The following is a 17,007-nucleotide window of genomic DNA, read 5'->3' as shown; positions in this document are numbered from 1 at the left end:
TAGCTGGTGTGAGGATGTTGAGATGGGAAGGAGCTTGACTTGTTCTAGAATGTGAAAGAAAGTGTGTCTTAAAGATTGTAAGCAGATGAAAACATGATCAGATTTGAAACTTAATGAAACAAATAGCTCTAATTACAAAGTAGACAATTGATATTATCAGAAGGGAGGGAAAAATGGTTACAGGGAGTCTCATGAAGAAGTGGGTGCAGGACTGCATGCAAGAGAAACCAGAAATGTACTTGGGAGACCAGAGTGGTCAGAGTAGAGATGGATGCATGCACAGTGCACTGAAAGCAGCGCTCTATGTTTTATGAAACTTATAAAATATGCTTGATTCTGAAGAAAGAATTGTTACAGGCAGCAAATCCAGAGATTTTATGGTGAAAGTTAAGATTCTGGGTGATAACAGGAGAAGGCCTGCTGTACATCCAGGTTTATGTGACCTTGGTTAAGTTATTTAGTCCTCTGAATCACAGTTTGTTTTTTTTTTTTTTTTTCATTTTGAAAAGAAGAACAATAATTATCTTCTTATTTCATAGGGCTTGAAAATGTGTCAGAGCCCTTTATGAATTTGTTGTTGGAGGGTGACACTTTCCATATGTATTGCTTGCCATCATCAAAACTGAAAGCAAGCTAATAAATAAAATAAAAGCTAGTTGGGTTACATTTCTTTTTCAGATATTTCTTCTGTCCTACTTATAATTGAGTCTTCCAAGTAACTATATTAGGAAAAGCCATTCTTAGTTTAGGTGAAATATTTTCCTCAGAAGTTCTTAAACTATATTTCAAGAACAACTGGTTCATAGAGGTGACCCTGATCACTTTGTGTGTGAGGTGTATTTCTCAGGGGTAAGAGGAGTGTGTGACAGTATGGGTTCTTGTTTTGTTTTGAGCTGGGGTTGGGGGAAGGAGGTAGGAGACTGATTAGTCAGTGAGGCAGGAGTGGTTGCAGGTTCTAACATGGAAGTACCTGAAGAGAAGTATGTTGACAGTCAGGATCCATAATCAGTCAGCTGCATGTTAGAGGAACCGTAAGTTGAAGACTGCATTCTATAAGACATAAGGCATTTTAGCAGGCCCAGTGGAGTCCGTTCATGCTAAATCAGCTATTCCCCAGAAATAGCAGAACCTGGCTTTCATGTGAGTGCTTCTCCATGCATAACTATCCTAGAACAGTTCAGTTTCTTATTAGGGTAGAGACTTTGTTTTGTTCACTCTGCATCCCCAGAACCTACTCATGTATCTGGTGTATATATAGCCTCTTAATAAAGACTTGTTGAATAAAGGCATTTTTTTAAGGCGTCTTCACAGTATTTATCAAGCTGCTTTCTTGGACTGTATTTGACATGTATAGTTATGGTTCTGTGCATATTCTCTGGAATATATTATGTACCGTGTAGTCCACTGAATCTGGTTGGTTCTCCCTCCTTAGTCTCTCAGACATGTCCGTACCTCCATTTCCGTTGGTATTTCCCTCATTGAATAACCTCCTTCCACCTGGATTATTATAATTTTTAAACCAATATCCTACCTTCAAATCTTAACACCCTTCAGCCACCCTTCCCATTACTTTCAGCCACCATCTCTAAGGTGGAAATCTACTTTTCTGCTTAAATTCTTAAGTTATTAAATAGTTCCCTTTTTGCCATGAGTTTCTAGTCATGATGTCCTAACACACTAAGGTGTCACAGTCAGTTGGGAGGTGATAGGAATATCAGAGTATTTGTGTTCTCCTGAAGAGAAGTCCAAAAGGAGATAAAAATTAGTATGGTGCCATTTTTATAAACATTCTTTTAAATGATTTATGAAATCACAAGGATAGAGATGAGAGCAACTAGCATGTCTTTTTTTTTCTGCCTTATATAGCTAGAAGGAACATAGTTCTGAACTAGACCTCACAAGAAAGACAAAGAGTACTTTTCTCTAGAATGTTTTCATTGTGACGGTACTCCTAGTGACTTTTATTTATGCTTTGTGTTTATTGTAAATGATAGTTTTTGTTTTAATAAAAGCTACCAGAGTCTCATTATATTTTTCATAATACATATATATTTTATAGTTTTATTTCTGATCATATGAAGAATAAACCAAAGGACAAGAAAGATCAATATAAAAATGACTTTTTTTCCATCATCCCTACACTTCTGGTAGATTGAAATTGTATTTCTGGGTGGCCCGGGTGGCTCAGCGATTTAGTGCCGCTTTCAGCCCAGGGCCTAATCCTGGAGTCCCGGGATCGAGTCCCGAGTTGGGCTCCCTGCATGGAGCCTGCTTCTCCCTCTGCCTGTGTCTCTGCCTGTGTGTGTGTGTGATGAATAAAACCTTAAAAAAAAAAAAAAAAAGAAATTGTATTTCTGAAAGGAGTGATTGCCACCTTAAATTCATTTGTCTTTGTCATGCATTAAGGTATGTAATGCAGTACAAACAATATGGTGATCATCTTAGAAGTTAGGAAATAGCAAAATCTGAATGCTGTTAATTGGAAGAGAATTATATTAACAGAAAACCAAATAGTATTTTATCTATTTAAAGTAAATTTTCATCATTCTTAGTATTTTTCTTCAAGTAGTTAAATATATACACTGGAATATTGAGTGAGATATTTATACTAAGTCTCCCTAATTTATTTCTCCTATTGTAAGCATTTTATGAAGGCCACTTGCTTTATAATAAATGCTAAAAGGGCATATTAAATGGTACTAGGTGTTAAAATGCAGTTAAGTGAAATATTCTGCTTGAAGTGTCAGAGCATAGATCTCAAAGCTAACAGAGCAGGTGGAAATTAAAGTGATTCTCACAAGCAAAAAAACTATAGAGAAGGTGAGCCCAATTCAACTTAAATCCTTGGCTGAGTGTCACATGTCATAGGCTCAGGGGAGACCTTAGGAAGCCAAGCTAAAAAAGCAGCATTTGGAAACCACAGAGATAAAACAGAGATATAAGCAGCTGAGCACCATGGTTTAGAGTTTGTGGTTTGAATCCGAGCAAGATAACTGCCTAATAGAATACAAATCCGATAGTACTCGGAAAAACATGACGGAGTTCAGTTTCTATAACTGCAGTGTCTGTTTTTCTACAAAAATATTAGAGATGCAATTAGGCAGTAAAATGTGATCCATACTCAAGAAAAGGCAATAAAAAAAAATTTTAAAAAAAGGCAATAAAAGAAACTATTAGGCCAGATTTGAATTTAGAAGACTTCAAAGCAGCTATATTAAATATGTTCAAAGAATTAAAGGAAAGTATGTTGAGAGAATTAAAGGAAAATATAGTATGGATGAATAGCAAAGAGATAATCTCAGCAGAGCAATGGAAACCATACTTAAAACAAGCTTGGAAGTCTTAGAGCTGAAATACACAATTACTGTAAGAAAAAAAAATTGCCAGATGGGCTCAAAAGTAGTTTGGAAATATCAGAAGAAAGGAATAGCAAACTAGGAGACCTAGTAGAAATGACCCTATCCAAAGACCAAGAAGAAAAAGGATTGGAAAAAAATGAGCAAAACTTCAGAGAACTGTGAAGTAGGCCAATATACATGTCATTACAATCATGGCAGGAAAGATAACAAAGAGGCATAAAAATATTTGAAGATATAATGGCCAAAAACATCTCAAATTTAGTGAAAAACATGAAATGATAGATCCAAGAACCTTGCAGAGCCCAAAAAAAGAGGAACACAAAACCATTCCCAGACATATAGTAAAGCTCCTTTATGATAAACATTTGAAAGCCACCAGAGGAAAATTACATATTTGCTTACATTTCAAGGAAAACACTGAAAATATTTGTTGTTAATCATAAAATTTGAATTTTTAAGAAAAAATAAGAATTTTGGAAGGCTTGTATCTACCAATACCTTCCCATATTTTGAAGGACCCTTTTTATAATTTTGATAGTGAAATTAACAAATACGATTTTGAAAAATACTGTGAAATGAAATGTGTCAGCACTTGAAGATTCACATAAGGAAGATCAACATAATTCAGTGAACCAGTGTTTTCCAAATAGCTGATGCATGATGTTATGAGACCACTCACTGGTAAAAGATGGATTTGAAGTGAAAAGTAGACCAATGGATTTTAATGTAACAGTACAGAATGGCTTCAGATTCTACATTGCAGCTACTTGTTCTGAAACTACTCATCAGGGTTTGTTGTATTACCAAAGAAAAGTAACTGCAGTTACCTGAAAAGGCTATTAAACTAATCCTCCCTTTCCCAACACTCTTACCTCAGAGAGACTAGATTTTTTTATATTCTTCACCCAGAACAACACATTGTGAATGCGGAGGAACATTTGGGCATCCAATTGTCTTCTTTTAAACTAGTTAATGAAGGGGCACCTGGGTGGCTTAGTTGGTTAAGCATCCAACTCTTGATTTTAGCCCAGGTCATGTTCTCAGGGTTGTGAGATCGAGCCCTGAGTTGGGCTCTGCACTGGGTGTGGAGCCTGCTTGAGATTCTCTCTCTTTCTCTCTCCCCTGACTCACATACACACACTCTCTCTAAAAAAAGAAAAAACAGGAAAAACAGGAAAACTAGTTTTTGAAGGAACTTACAAAAATATAAAAGTGTTCTTTTATTTTGGAGAATTATAGCTGTTTTTCATAAAATATGCCTTTTATGTTAATATGCAGTGAGTTTTATTTTTACTTTAAAAGTAATTTTTAAAATCTTAGTTTTAATTTCTAATACAGTAAATTTCAGTAGACATAATCCCCATTCATAGAAGATCTTTGGAGTCCTTCATAACTTTTTAAATGTAAAGATGCCCTGAGACCCAAAACTTGAGAATTATTTTGAGTCTGCTCTGTCTTCAAATTCCATTGAGAGCACCAGACTGGAAAATTGGAAATATCTTGTAGCCCAGGAGATTAGTGTTTCTGAGTATATGATGACATTCAATTTTTGTTGATATCCTTGATTATTTTCAAGTAGACCATATAGTATGCTGTGGAGGATGCTGTTTAGTGCTTTTGATGGCAACTCCCCCTACCCCCACCTTTGATAGATTTTTTTTCAGACCTGTTATTTTCAGTAGGGAACTTTACCAGAAAAGCAATAGGGGCCTTTTGCAGTGATGACTAATTCTTTTCTTTTCTTCTTCCTCCTTTTGTTATGTTTAGAGGTTATCAAGAAAGAGATGTTGAGAAAGTGTTAGAGGGCCTCTATTGTGGCCTGCACAGTCACTTGCTATGCTATTCTGAGTTGTTATTCACTTCCTGGGAAAGAACATTAAACATTTGAAAACAGAATCATTGACGTTTGTCTTATATGGTGTGAAGAGGAATTATAAAGATGGTAACTGAGAGAAACTTATCCAGATTTTTTTTTTTTGTCCTACTTATAATCTGTTAAATGCGTGTGGCAATGCTTGTTTGGTTTTGTAACCTAGTAGATAAGAACCACAATGTGCCAGAAATAAATTTTCTATAAGGGATGGTCATTACATAAATGTGTAGTAAGTTTATTTTAACATTACATTACTTTGTTCTTTGACAAAAATAAACCACTATAAAATAAAAGCAAAAATAGCCCACCTACTTACCTACTTGCATGAAACTGAATTATTCCCAGCTCCTTTGATGTGTTACTGCTTCTCCTGTCTCTTAGTGTTCCTCTTATTTTCCAGTGTTCTTACTGACTTCATACTTATACTTGAATTTAGAACAGTCCTTATTATTAATGAGCTTGTGTTGGTCTGATTGTTAATTTTATCACTTAGATTACCGTGGTCATAAAAGTCATCAGACCAAAAAGAGAGTTTCTGTACCCTGTCTTCAGGCCTTTTATATTTTCATATAATACTTTTGAGAGTTTAAAATTCACATGTGTTTGAACAGGAGCACAAAAACAACTTTATTTTATACTTTATTTCTTTGACTGTTGAGTTACGTGGAAGTCGTAAAACTGACCATTTCCCCATGTTGTGTTTAAGGACTTAATGATGATTTACTTTCTGAACCGTATTTTCATTATATTTTCGAAATGACACAGGTTTCCTTTATCTTTGCAAATGATTATGATTCTGAAAGTCACAGAGACTTTCACCAGAAGAGAAAGCTTCCAATTTGAGGATATCAATTAGAGAAGTATTTATTTGAGTCTAGAAATAAAACTTGATTATTCATCAGCTGTTTCCTTATACCACAATTCCCTTTGTGTTTTCTTTAGCTCAATGATGAAGAAGAAGCCTTTCTGGATTGGAGTGAAGATGATGATGATGATGGCTTTGATCCAAGCACACTTCCAGATCCAGATAAGCACAGAAGCTCTGAGGAATCAGATAGTGAAGACCTGGAAAATAAAATAAGGTATGTTTTTACTTTTGGTAGGATTGTATATGGATCTTCTCCTCTGAGTCCAAAGGATGTGTAGAGACAAATATCTTGTACTCTTCCAATCATTTAGGAGGCTCTCTTATTGTTTCTGTTATCACTGTTAGTTGTGAGAGTTATAATAAGAATTGGTTTTTTTCCCCTCTATTTTTGTCTTTCTCCTTCTGAATCCTTTATGCTTAAGTATTTGATGCAGTAGGGTATATTTCATGCAAACAGAATTTTATTTTGATTCACTGTCAAAGGACTCTGTTGAGACTATTGTTAAAAATTTTCTCTGAATTTTGTGCTTGCTTCGTCAGCACATATACTAAAATTGGAATGATACAGAGAAGATTAGCATGGCCCCTGCGCAAGGATGACATGCAAAAATTTTCTCTGGATTTTAAAAAAGGGCAGTTGTACTTTCACATTCTTTGATATAAAACTAAGTAACAACTACATAAAATAATGGGAAACTTAAACAGCCCTTGGAAGAGTCTCTTAATTTAAAATTTGTTCATTTGTAATGTGAACTTATTTGTGACCATGCCAAAAACAGATAAAATGCATTGAATTGCATAATAGTATGATTTGCTCAGCATTTGTTTCCAGAGTACTGTATTGGATTACATTGGGATTGTATTGATTTAAAAAGTTGAGGTCACTGAACTTCATGCACATTCTAAACCAATGAGCCTCTTCGGACAGAAGGGAGGTACTAATAACAGATGAAGGTAATATGATTGAAGGAAAGAGGAAGCTTGTTGGAAGCCCTAACTACTAGCTCAGGGATTTGGGAGTTGGAGAGATAGGCCACAAAGAGCTATAATCTGATTTTAAGTAAGAACATTATGAAGAAAAAAATCTCAAAAAGATTATCCCCTAAGAGTAAATGTTAAAGGAGGGATCATTTCAGTTACCCTTCATTGTGATCTTGTGCTCATTTAAACATAGAATTATTTTCTAATACTGAAATGACATCCATAATACTGTCTTCCTAAGTGAGGCCAGAAACTTGAGACATTTGCTATTGGACAACTAGGTAGCAGACAATGGTTTTTTAGTATTTCTAGGGGACACAATAGCAAACCAGATAGTGAGCATACTGGCACCACAGGTGAAAATAATTTGATCATGATTTAGAAAAATATGTGCTGTAAGGGTTAAATAATTTAGGTTCAGAGCATATTCCTAATCTTTAGAAATTGATCTTTAAGGGAAAATATGCACACTTTCCTTCAGAAAGTTCTTTGGTGAACGTGTTGAAACCTTGATGAACTAGCAGTTCATGAAGTGTTTAAATTTGCTTCCCTTTATGTTCTAAAATAAATGTCCCCTTTTCAGAGATGGCTTATGGGATCTCCATTTTGATAGATGTGATCTAACTCAACACGTATGACTTTATGTCATTAACTTTGTTTAAAAGACCAAATTCGATTGAGTAAAATTTACAAGTTTTAATGGATTTATTTGACAATTCATGAAATCAGACAGCATCCCATCTAACAGAAATGAAGGTGCTCTGAAGAATTCTACCAAATGAAAGGCTTTTATAGGTAGAGGAGAGCAGGAAAAGGAAATCATGGCAGGAGAGATGACAAAGAGGCATAAAAATATTTTTTAGCCATATTTTGTGTATCTAATATACCTTTAGGACAGAGAACCTACCTTTGAAGTCACTGGCCAGTTGTCAGCATTCCTTTTGCATCTGATTTATTATAAGAATTTTTTTCCTAACATTTCTTATAGCTTCTGGGTCATCCTTAATCTGTGTGCAGCAGACACTTCATTTCATTCTTCTCGCATTTCTTACCCTCATAGTGACATTTCCCTGCTACCACCTCTAATAGTGTCACGTGCTTCATTCTCTTAACTAGCTTATAAATGCTTCAGAGCTAGAAACTGTCTTTTTTATCAATATATCCAGCTCTGTCTCCACTCCTATGTCCACTGTTAATGTCACAGGCACAGAGAAGGCCCTGAAATATTTAAATTGATAGATTAATTGATGGAGGAGATTTATAGAGTAAAAAAAGAGAAGTATATTTATAAGCAACTATATAATTGTCCCTCATAGCTTACATGATATAAGAGATGATAGCTTAGATGGTTGGAGAACTGAAGAAGCCAAGTTCAGATAATGTAATGGCAAGGAACTAGAAGGCTAGAGTACCTTGAGATGCCAAAGCATCTTATCATAAAGGTTCAGATGGAAAATAATTAAGCATTACCTGGAAATTAAAATGGTTTTAATTTCAGGCACAGCTAGTAAATTTGCATTAACAGAAATTGAAAAGAATTAGTAACCTGTCTTAGCCTGAAGAAAAATTGTCTTTTGTTGAAGAAAGTATCAACAAAGGTTTATTCCCTTTAGCACACGTGAGGACTTTCTAGCAGTTTTGTTTTTGTTTATGACAACAGATTGTCCTAGTCTAACACTCTCTTCTTAGAGATAAAGAAACCAAAGTTTCAAGGGGTAGAATATTTTGTGATCACAGTGCTAAGGGGTGGATCAGCATAATGTGCGTAAACCACATTGATTCTGTAGTTCTAATACTCCCAATGACGTTATAGAGAATTACTCTGGCATTAAGAAGGGTAGCTCAGGAACACTCTCTGAAGACTGTTTTAATGTCATTTGGGTAAAGACTTGATCCATGAGCTAACTATAAGATAGATTTGACTAGATCATGGTTTCCTGACTTCAACATTACTTACATTCTGGTACAGATCATTCTTTGTTTGGGTGGGTTGGAAATGATTGCAGACTGTTGAGCACCATCCCTGGCCTCTACCATAGTGCTTCCCCAGTTGGGGCAACCAGAAATACCTTTAGACATTGCCACATATCCCTCAAGAGCAAAATCTCCCACTGGACTAGACCCAGGATGACAGGCCCATATTACTGGTGATTGATTTCCCCATCCCTCATCCAGTATATACTTTGTGTATATTCCTTTCCATTCAGCTTAAGCAGTCCTTCTCAATACAGCCTGAATCAGTCAGTTGGGATTCCTACCGAAGGTAAGACCTATGTGCCGTTCCCGAACTAAGGTAGGATATGGGATAGTTACAGGAAGTAGCCCACATGTGAAGTTCCTATGTTTCCCCTACTTCCATTTTTTCTCCCTTTCCCTTTCTCCGTGAAAATGAATAAAGTATAAACTAAAGCCAAAATTGTTTTTAGAGAAGTAAAAGTATTCACAAGTCAGTCCATATACACTAAATTTTGATAGTAGTAATTGCTGTGTTGGTACTGCTATTTATATTACTAGCACCAGTACAGTTTTACTGCATTGTTCCAGTTTGGCTACATCTTTTTTTTCATGCCTCCCATAAATAAGAGTAGGTGCTAGGATTTTGTGGCATCAGCTTTAGAGGGCTCTCCTGGCACACTCACGTTTGCTGCACTGTTTCTAACCTCAGCTGAGTAATTGCGGCAGCAGTGAGTGTTTTGGCCTCTTGGTCATCTTTGCTCTCTCAGTGGGTTATTCCCTGCTTATTAACTTCACATTTTCTGATATGAGTTACTTTTATGAGACCAGATAACACCAATTAGAAAATGGCTTAGTCCCAAAGTAAATAGCATGAGCCAGTTTCTTTGAAAGTTTCCTTTGGGTATTTCATTGTCCTTTACCTCAGTGACACCCCTAAATATTCAGCATGAGTAACACTTTTGTCTCTCTGCATGGTGAGACACTTAGTAAGAAGTAGGCAAAGGAGAGCCAGATGTAGTGGAGAATGGCAGAATCTGAGGTGGATCATTCTTCCTCAGGGAGGTGTGCTTAGGGTTTAAAGAGTATACCTCCCTCAGCACAGTGCAGTAGAGTCTACACTATCCTTAACCCTCTGTAGAATTTTCAGAATTGTCATCTCTAACACTGATTCCAGAGGGATTCTCTTGTGCAAGATTCAGCTCCTTTAGGTTCACACGACAAAAAGAGATCTCTTGTTTAAATATGGCCCCAGAGACAATGAAAATAATGTGACCTTGAGTTCCCTTGAAGGAACCTTAAGAATGTTCTCTTAAAAAAAAAAAAAAAAGAATGTTCTCTTTAATAGCTTGTTGATTTCCAGAAAGAGAACAGTGAAATAGGAACAGTAGTGTCCCCATAGTACAGAAGGATGTCTACTGGTTTGTCAGCAGCAGATGCCCAAGTTCCATCAGAGGCTCTGAGCTTTTGTGTGCTATTTTTGAAAACAGAGAAGGGAGAGCTTGCTTTGATGCCTTGTGGCTTCTTTCCTTACTTTCCATCCTCCTTACACATTGGCCCAGGTTGTGTTTTACTCTGTAGCTTTCCCGTCTGCTTCCTCCTAACTGTGGAATTAGCATGGGTTAGAATTACTACAGAATGTTAGTATTTGTTGTTATTGTTGTTGTTACTGAAACAATTTGATAGGAAACCTAGATCTTTGCTGCAGTGGACTTGGTGACATTGTGGGAGTCATTGTTCGTTAGGAACTGCACAGAACTGCGTTCTTGCTTCTAGTAACTTGTGATACAGACTTAAATACTTTCTTCAGAGGAAGAAAGACCTCAGATATTAGAACTGTCTTTGTGCTATTAAGTGATTTTTTTTTATTTCTTTATCTCCCCAACAGGCTATATAATGTATTTATATGCTTGTATGATAAAAATATTTGGTGTTCTTCTCTATATGTGGTACCAAGAACTGGAGTAAGAATCTTCTATATTATTTAAATCATGTTCCACTTATTTAAGAGTTAAAAATACCTACTTATCTGTTAGTCTCCAGCTTGCTGTAATATTTCTTCCGTCTATCCATTCAACTACGAATATTTTAGTAAGCTATCAGGTGCCAGGTGATAGTGCAGGTACAGAGGATAAAACATAAAGAAAAATATCTTTCCTGCTGTCACAGTTTGTGGTTTAGCAGAGATTACAGACAGCTGAACCTGCACCTACAAAACAATATGATGGATACAGGCTGTGATCTGTGCCCTGGGAGAGGCAGTAGGGAGCAGGGCAGGGAGGGAATGAGCTGAGCACAGAGAGCAAGTGAAGAATCTAACCTGGGCATGGTGAATCTGGAAGAGCTACCTGAAAGGAGTAACATCTAAGCTAAACCTGAATGAAGTTTTAAATCTTACCTGAGTGGGGAGAAGGTAGGTTGCGCTTCTAAACAGTGTGGCCTTTGAAATGAAACAAAAGTATCTTTAACCATATTCCAATTAAACTCTTTCACTAAGATTGTTCCTTTCAGCTGCGCCTCAGAAGCTGAGAGATTTGGTTTTGAGCATGTAATATAAGATTAATTTTTGTATATCTAGAAGCATTCATCATGTTTGGTTTATGGCCATCTTCATGTGAATTGCTAATGAGGAAAATTTGCAAAGTGTTGAATATGATGAAAAGCAGCTGGGTGTTCAAGATATTCATTATCCAGTCAAATTAAGTTTTTAATATTTATAATCCTAACCTTTTTCAAACAGAAAAAGGAAAGAGAAAGAAGGTTGTGGTTAGACTTTTACTGCCTGATAATATCTCACTGTTTATTTCACAGACCATAGTCTCTAACCACGGCAGGTTGCTTTATAAAAATCCTTAAATTGGTGGCGTGTTTGGTCAATCATTTTAGGTGGCATAAGACCCATTACATCTATAATTTGTACTGAGATTATTGGCATAATTTAGACATGGTAACTTCTATATGGATTGATGCCTTTTCCTGCACAGCGTAAACTGTTCAACATTTAATATCAGGAGCTGTTCTTTTTGGCTTATGTGACACAGCTCTGTGTCAAAAGACTGATGAAGGACTTTTGTTTATCTTTTTTCATTTGTTTGAGGTTTTTGTTTTATTTTTCAACCATGTTCCACGTTGGCTTTCTGTGTCTACATAAACTTATGTTTAAGAGTTCTCCCCTAGGTGAAGGAGGTGACCCATGTTTATCTGTGTGATGCCTCCTTCTGTTGTTCTGTGACATTTCTTCACTAAATCTTGCTTCCCAACTTCTCTTCCAAGACTTATCAGTCAGCTTTGTAATGTGTGGAAGGCTTTCCACCTGCAGCAGAAATGTGTATGACTCAGAGACGAATTTCTGAGGAAGGAAAATGCCCAGAAAGTGTTTTCAGTTCTTTGTGTTTTCGGTTGGGGCCAGTTATGGCACATTATTGTTTTTATGTGAATTTTAGTGGAATTGTTGGTGCTGAATCTAGGAGGTGATTATTTTTTAAGGGGATTTTTTTTTTTCCCTCACTCAGAGTCTAGGTAATTGTGAAAAGAAAAATACTACTGACTACACTTTCCATTTAGTTGAATCCCTATTCGTTGGTGGATCTATTTGTGAGTGGCAGATAGGGAAAGAAGTCAGCTCAGCTTAATGATATATTGACTTTATTGTGTGCCTGTCATTCCTTCCTTTCACTCTTTTTAACTTCAGGAGATTTATCCCTGATTCTGATATGCCTAGCAGCTTCCAAGGGAAAAAATCTCCATCATCTCTTGTTATTTGTGAAATAAAAAGTTCATGAACTATCACATTTCATTGGGCTTTGATCAGAATTTCATGTAAATTATAGTTGACAAGGAGTTAATTTTATTTGACTTTCTTTCAATTGTGTTCATTTTCTCTTTCTCCCCTTTGCCATTGTCCTTATAACACAACACAACACAACACAACACAACACAACACAACACAACACAACAAAAAGAATATCCTGTGTGGTATATAGCATGAATGGAGAAATTTACAAGGCAGATTGTTGGGTTGGGTGTGGGAAAAAGCAGTACTAGTCTTGGGATTCATAGGGGAAAGGAGGCTACCCATTGAGGAAGGAAGGTGTTGTTTTCTGAGGTGAGGGTTAGGATGAGGAAGACATATTTGGGAAATTCTCAGCTAGACCTTACTTGTGGTCCTAGTTTTTGCCCTGTGCTTTCTGTTTCTTTGTCGTTTAGCGACCCACTGAATAAATGGGACTTGATGACAGGAGTTTGTCCTGTTTCAGAAGTGCTAGGGTCTCTAGGAAGATGGATGAATGACTTGGATGCCAAGAAGCCAAGAAAAACCATGTAATGTAGCAAGGGTAATGAACCAACTAGTAGGGTTCTCTTGGCTGCTACCCAGAGTCTGGTGCATGGCAACTTTGTTTTCACCGAAAAGACTGTTGAGAACTTCACTTTCTTAGGATGATCCTTTTCTTAACTTCACATGACTTCATGTAGAATGGATTCATAACTAATGATAGCATTCCATTATTTATACACTGTAATTTCCTTATCTACTCCCCTTTTAGAGTTCTAGGTTGTACCCATGCTCAAGATTTTCATTTTTGTTGTTTTGTTTACTTTTGCTTTTGCCATTGTATTTTTTAATTGAAGTAAAATTAGTATTTAATTCAGCTGTACAACATTGTTATTTGACATTTATATGGGATACAAAATAGTGATAACCAAAAGTCTAGTTACTATCTATCAACATACAGTTTGACCCCCTTTACCCATTTCACCTAACCCCCAACTCCCTTCTGATAACCATCAATCCATTCTCTGTATCGATGAGCTTGTGGTGGTGGTGGTGGTGGTTTTTGTTTTTGTTTTTTTCCCAAATTCCACCTATGAGTGAAATCATACAGTACTTGTCTTTCTCTGTGTGGTTTATTAGCATAATACCCTCAGGGTACATCCATATTGTCCAAATAGCAAGATTTTATTCTTATGGCTGTTATTTATACAACATATTTATTTATCTGTTGATAGATATTTATGTTTTTTTTCTATATCTTAGTTATTGTGAATAATGCTGCAGTGAACCTATGGGAATGCACATATCTTTTTGAATTGGTGTTTTCATTTTTTTTTTGGATAAATATCCAGAAGTGAAAAACCTGGATCACATGGTAGATCTATTTTTAATTTTTGAAGGATCTCTGTACTGTTTTCCATAGTGGCTGTACCAGTTTATATTTCCATCAACAAAGCATGATGGTTCCCTTTTCTCCACATCCCACTTGCTATTTCTTGTCCTTTTGATAATAGCCATACTAACAGATATAAGGTGATATCTCATTATAATTTGGAATTGCATGATTAGTAATGTTGAACATCATTTCATGTGTCTGTCGGCCATCTGTATGTCTTTGGAAAAAATATCTATTCAGATCTTCTGCCTTTTTAAAAAAATTATTGTTTAGTTATATACATTCTTTATCTAGTTTGGATATTTACCCCTTATGGGATATGATTTACAAATATCTTTCTGATTCAGTAGGTTGCCTTTTCATTTTGATGATGATTTTCCTTGCTGTACAGAACCATTTCAGTTTGATGTAGTACCGTTTGTTTATTTTTGCTTTTGTTTCCCTTGCCTTTGGAGTCAGATCTACAAACACATCATTGAGATTGATATCATGGAGCTTACTGCTGCTGTAAGTTTTTCTCTAGAAATTTTATGGTTTCAAGTCTTCTATTCATATCTTTAATTCATTTTGAGTTAATTTTTGTGTATGGTGTAAGATAGCAGTCTAGTTTTATTCTTTTGCTTGTGGCTGACCAGTTTTCTGAGCACCATTTATTGGAGATACTGTCCTTTCTCCACTGTATGTTCTTGGCTCCTTTGTCCCAAATTATCTCTGCGTATGTGGGTTTACTTACGGCCCCTTAGATTTGTTCCATTGACCCATGTGTATGTTTTTGTGCCCATACTGTACTGTTTTGATTACTATAGTTCTTAGTGTATAGTTCTAGTGTAGTTGGAATTAGGGAGCATGGTACCTCTAGCTTTGTTCTTCTTCCTCAAGATTGCTTTGGCTCTTCGGGATCCTTTGTGGTTTCTTACAAATTTTAGGATTATTTGTTCTAATTCTGTGAAAAATGCAATTGGAATTTTGATAGGGATTGTGTTGAATCTATAGATTCCTTTGGTTATATGGACATTTTAAAAATAATAATTCGTCCATCCGTGAGCATGGAATATCTTTCCATTTATTTGTGTCTTCAGATTCTTTTCACCAAGGTCTTGCACTTTTTAGTATACAAGCCTTTCACCTCCTTGGTTAAAAATTTTTCCTACATATTTTATTCTTTTTGATGCAATTGTAGGTGAAATTGCTTTTTTAATTTATTTCTCTAAGTTCATCATTAGTATATAGAAATGCCACAGATTTTTGCATATTGATTTTTGCATCCTATAACTTTCCTGAATGTATTTATTAGTTCTAACAATTTCTTAATGAAGACTTTAGGGTTTTCTATAGTATCATGTCATCTTCAAATAGCAGTGGTTTGTTTTCCTTTTTCCTTTTCAATTCTACTTCTGACTTTTATTTATTTTTGCCTAATTGCTGTGCTTAGGACTTCTAGTGCTATATTGACTAAAAGTGATGAGAGTGGGCATTGTTGTCTTGTTCCTAACCTTAAAAGCTTTCAGTTTTTCGATGTTAGCTGTGGGTTTGTCAGTATGCCCTTTATTATGTTAAGGTACATTCCCTCTATACCCACTTAGTTGAGAGTTTCTATCATAAATGGAAGCTGAATTTTGTCAGATGCTTTTTATGCATCTGTTGAGATGATCATATGATTTTTATACTTCATGTGCTGTATCATGTTGATAGAGTTGCAGATATTGAATAAATCTTGTAGCCCTGAAATAAGTCTTACTTGATCGTGGTGTGTGATTTCTTTTTAATGTATTGCTGAATTTGGTTTGCTAATATTTTGTTGCAGATTTTTGCATCTATGTTTATCAAGGATATTGGCCTGTAATTTTTTTTTTTTTTTTTTTTTTTTTTGTGGTGTCTTTGCTTTTGGTATCAGGGTAATGCTGGCCTTGTAAAATAAGTTTGGAAGTTTCAGTTTTTGATAAAAATTTGAGAAAGATAGGCATTAAATATTTAAATGTTTGATAGAATTCACCAGTGAAACCATTTGGTCTTGGGCTTTTGTTTCTGGAGAGGTTTTGATTAAGGATTCAATTTTCTTTTTTTTTTTTTTTTTTTTAAAGATTTATTTATTTATTTTATGATAGACATAGTGAGAGAGAGAGAGAGAGAGAGGCAGAGACACAGGAGGAGGGAGAATCAGGCTCCATGCACCGGGAGCTTGACGTGGGACCCGATCCCAGGACTCCAGGATCGCGCCCTGGGCCAAAGGCAGGTGCCAAACCGCTGAGCCACCCAGGGATCCCCAAGGATTCAATTTTCTTACTAGAAATTTGGTCAGTTCATATTTTCTTTATCTTCATGATTCATTCATTGAAGATTGTGTATTTCTAGGAATTTATCCATTATTTCTGGATTGTCTAATTTGGTGGCATATAATTGTTTGTAGTGGTTTCTTATGGTCCTTTGTATTTCTTTGGTTTCAGTTGTTATCTTTTATTTCTGATTTTATTTTTTGAGGCTTCTCTCTTTTCTTCTTGATGAGCCTGGCTAAAGGTTCATCAATTTTGTTTTTTACAGTGAACTAGCTCTTAGTTTCACTGATCATTTCTATTGTTTAGTCTTTATTTCATTTATTTCTGGTATGATCTTTATTACTTCCTTTCTTCTCCCAACTTTAAGTTTTATTTGTTGTTCTTTTTCTAGTTGCTTTTAGGTGTGAAGTTAGATTGTTTACTTGGGATTTTTCTTGGTTCTTGAGGTCTTGAGGCCTGTATAGCTATGAATTCCTTATCAGAACCACTTTTGCTGCATCCCGTGTATTTTGGTATATCATATTTCTGTTTA

General features: G+C 35.7%; 1 protein-coding gene and 1 non-coding gene across 4 annotated transcripts in view; both read left to right on the top strand.

Moving 5' to 3' along the window:
• DDX10 (DEAD-box helicase 10) overlaps positions 1-17,007 on the top strand; it is a 253,004-nt gene that overhangs the window by 212,252 nt on the left and 23,745 nt on the right. For all 3 annotated transcript variants that reach the window (XM_025465622.3, XM_025465620.3, XM_025465621.3), the window contains one exon: positions 6,175-6,314. In XM_025465622.3, the coding sequence (XP_025321407.1) occupies positions 6,175-6,314 (140 nt within the window). The remainder of the gene's footprint in view (positions 1-6,174; positions 6,315-17,007) is intronic.
• Positions 6,625-6,726, top strand: LOC112671564 (U6 spliceosomal RNA). The gene has a single exon (XR_003143694.1). It is a non-coding gene; the product is annotated as a U6 spliceosomal RNA (small nuclear RNA).

The sequence above is a fragment of the Canis lupus genome, chromosome 5, assembly GCF_003254725.2.
Source record: "Canis lupus dingo isolate Sandy chromosome 5, ASM325472v2, whole genome shotgun sequence".
Lineage (NCBI taxonomy): Eukaryota > Metazoa > Chordata > Mammalia > Carnivora > Canidae > Canis > Canis lupus.
This window is presented reverse-complemented; position numbering and strand designations above follow the sequence as displayed.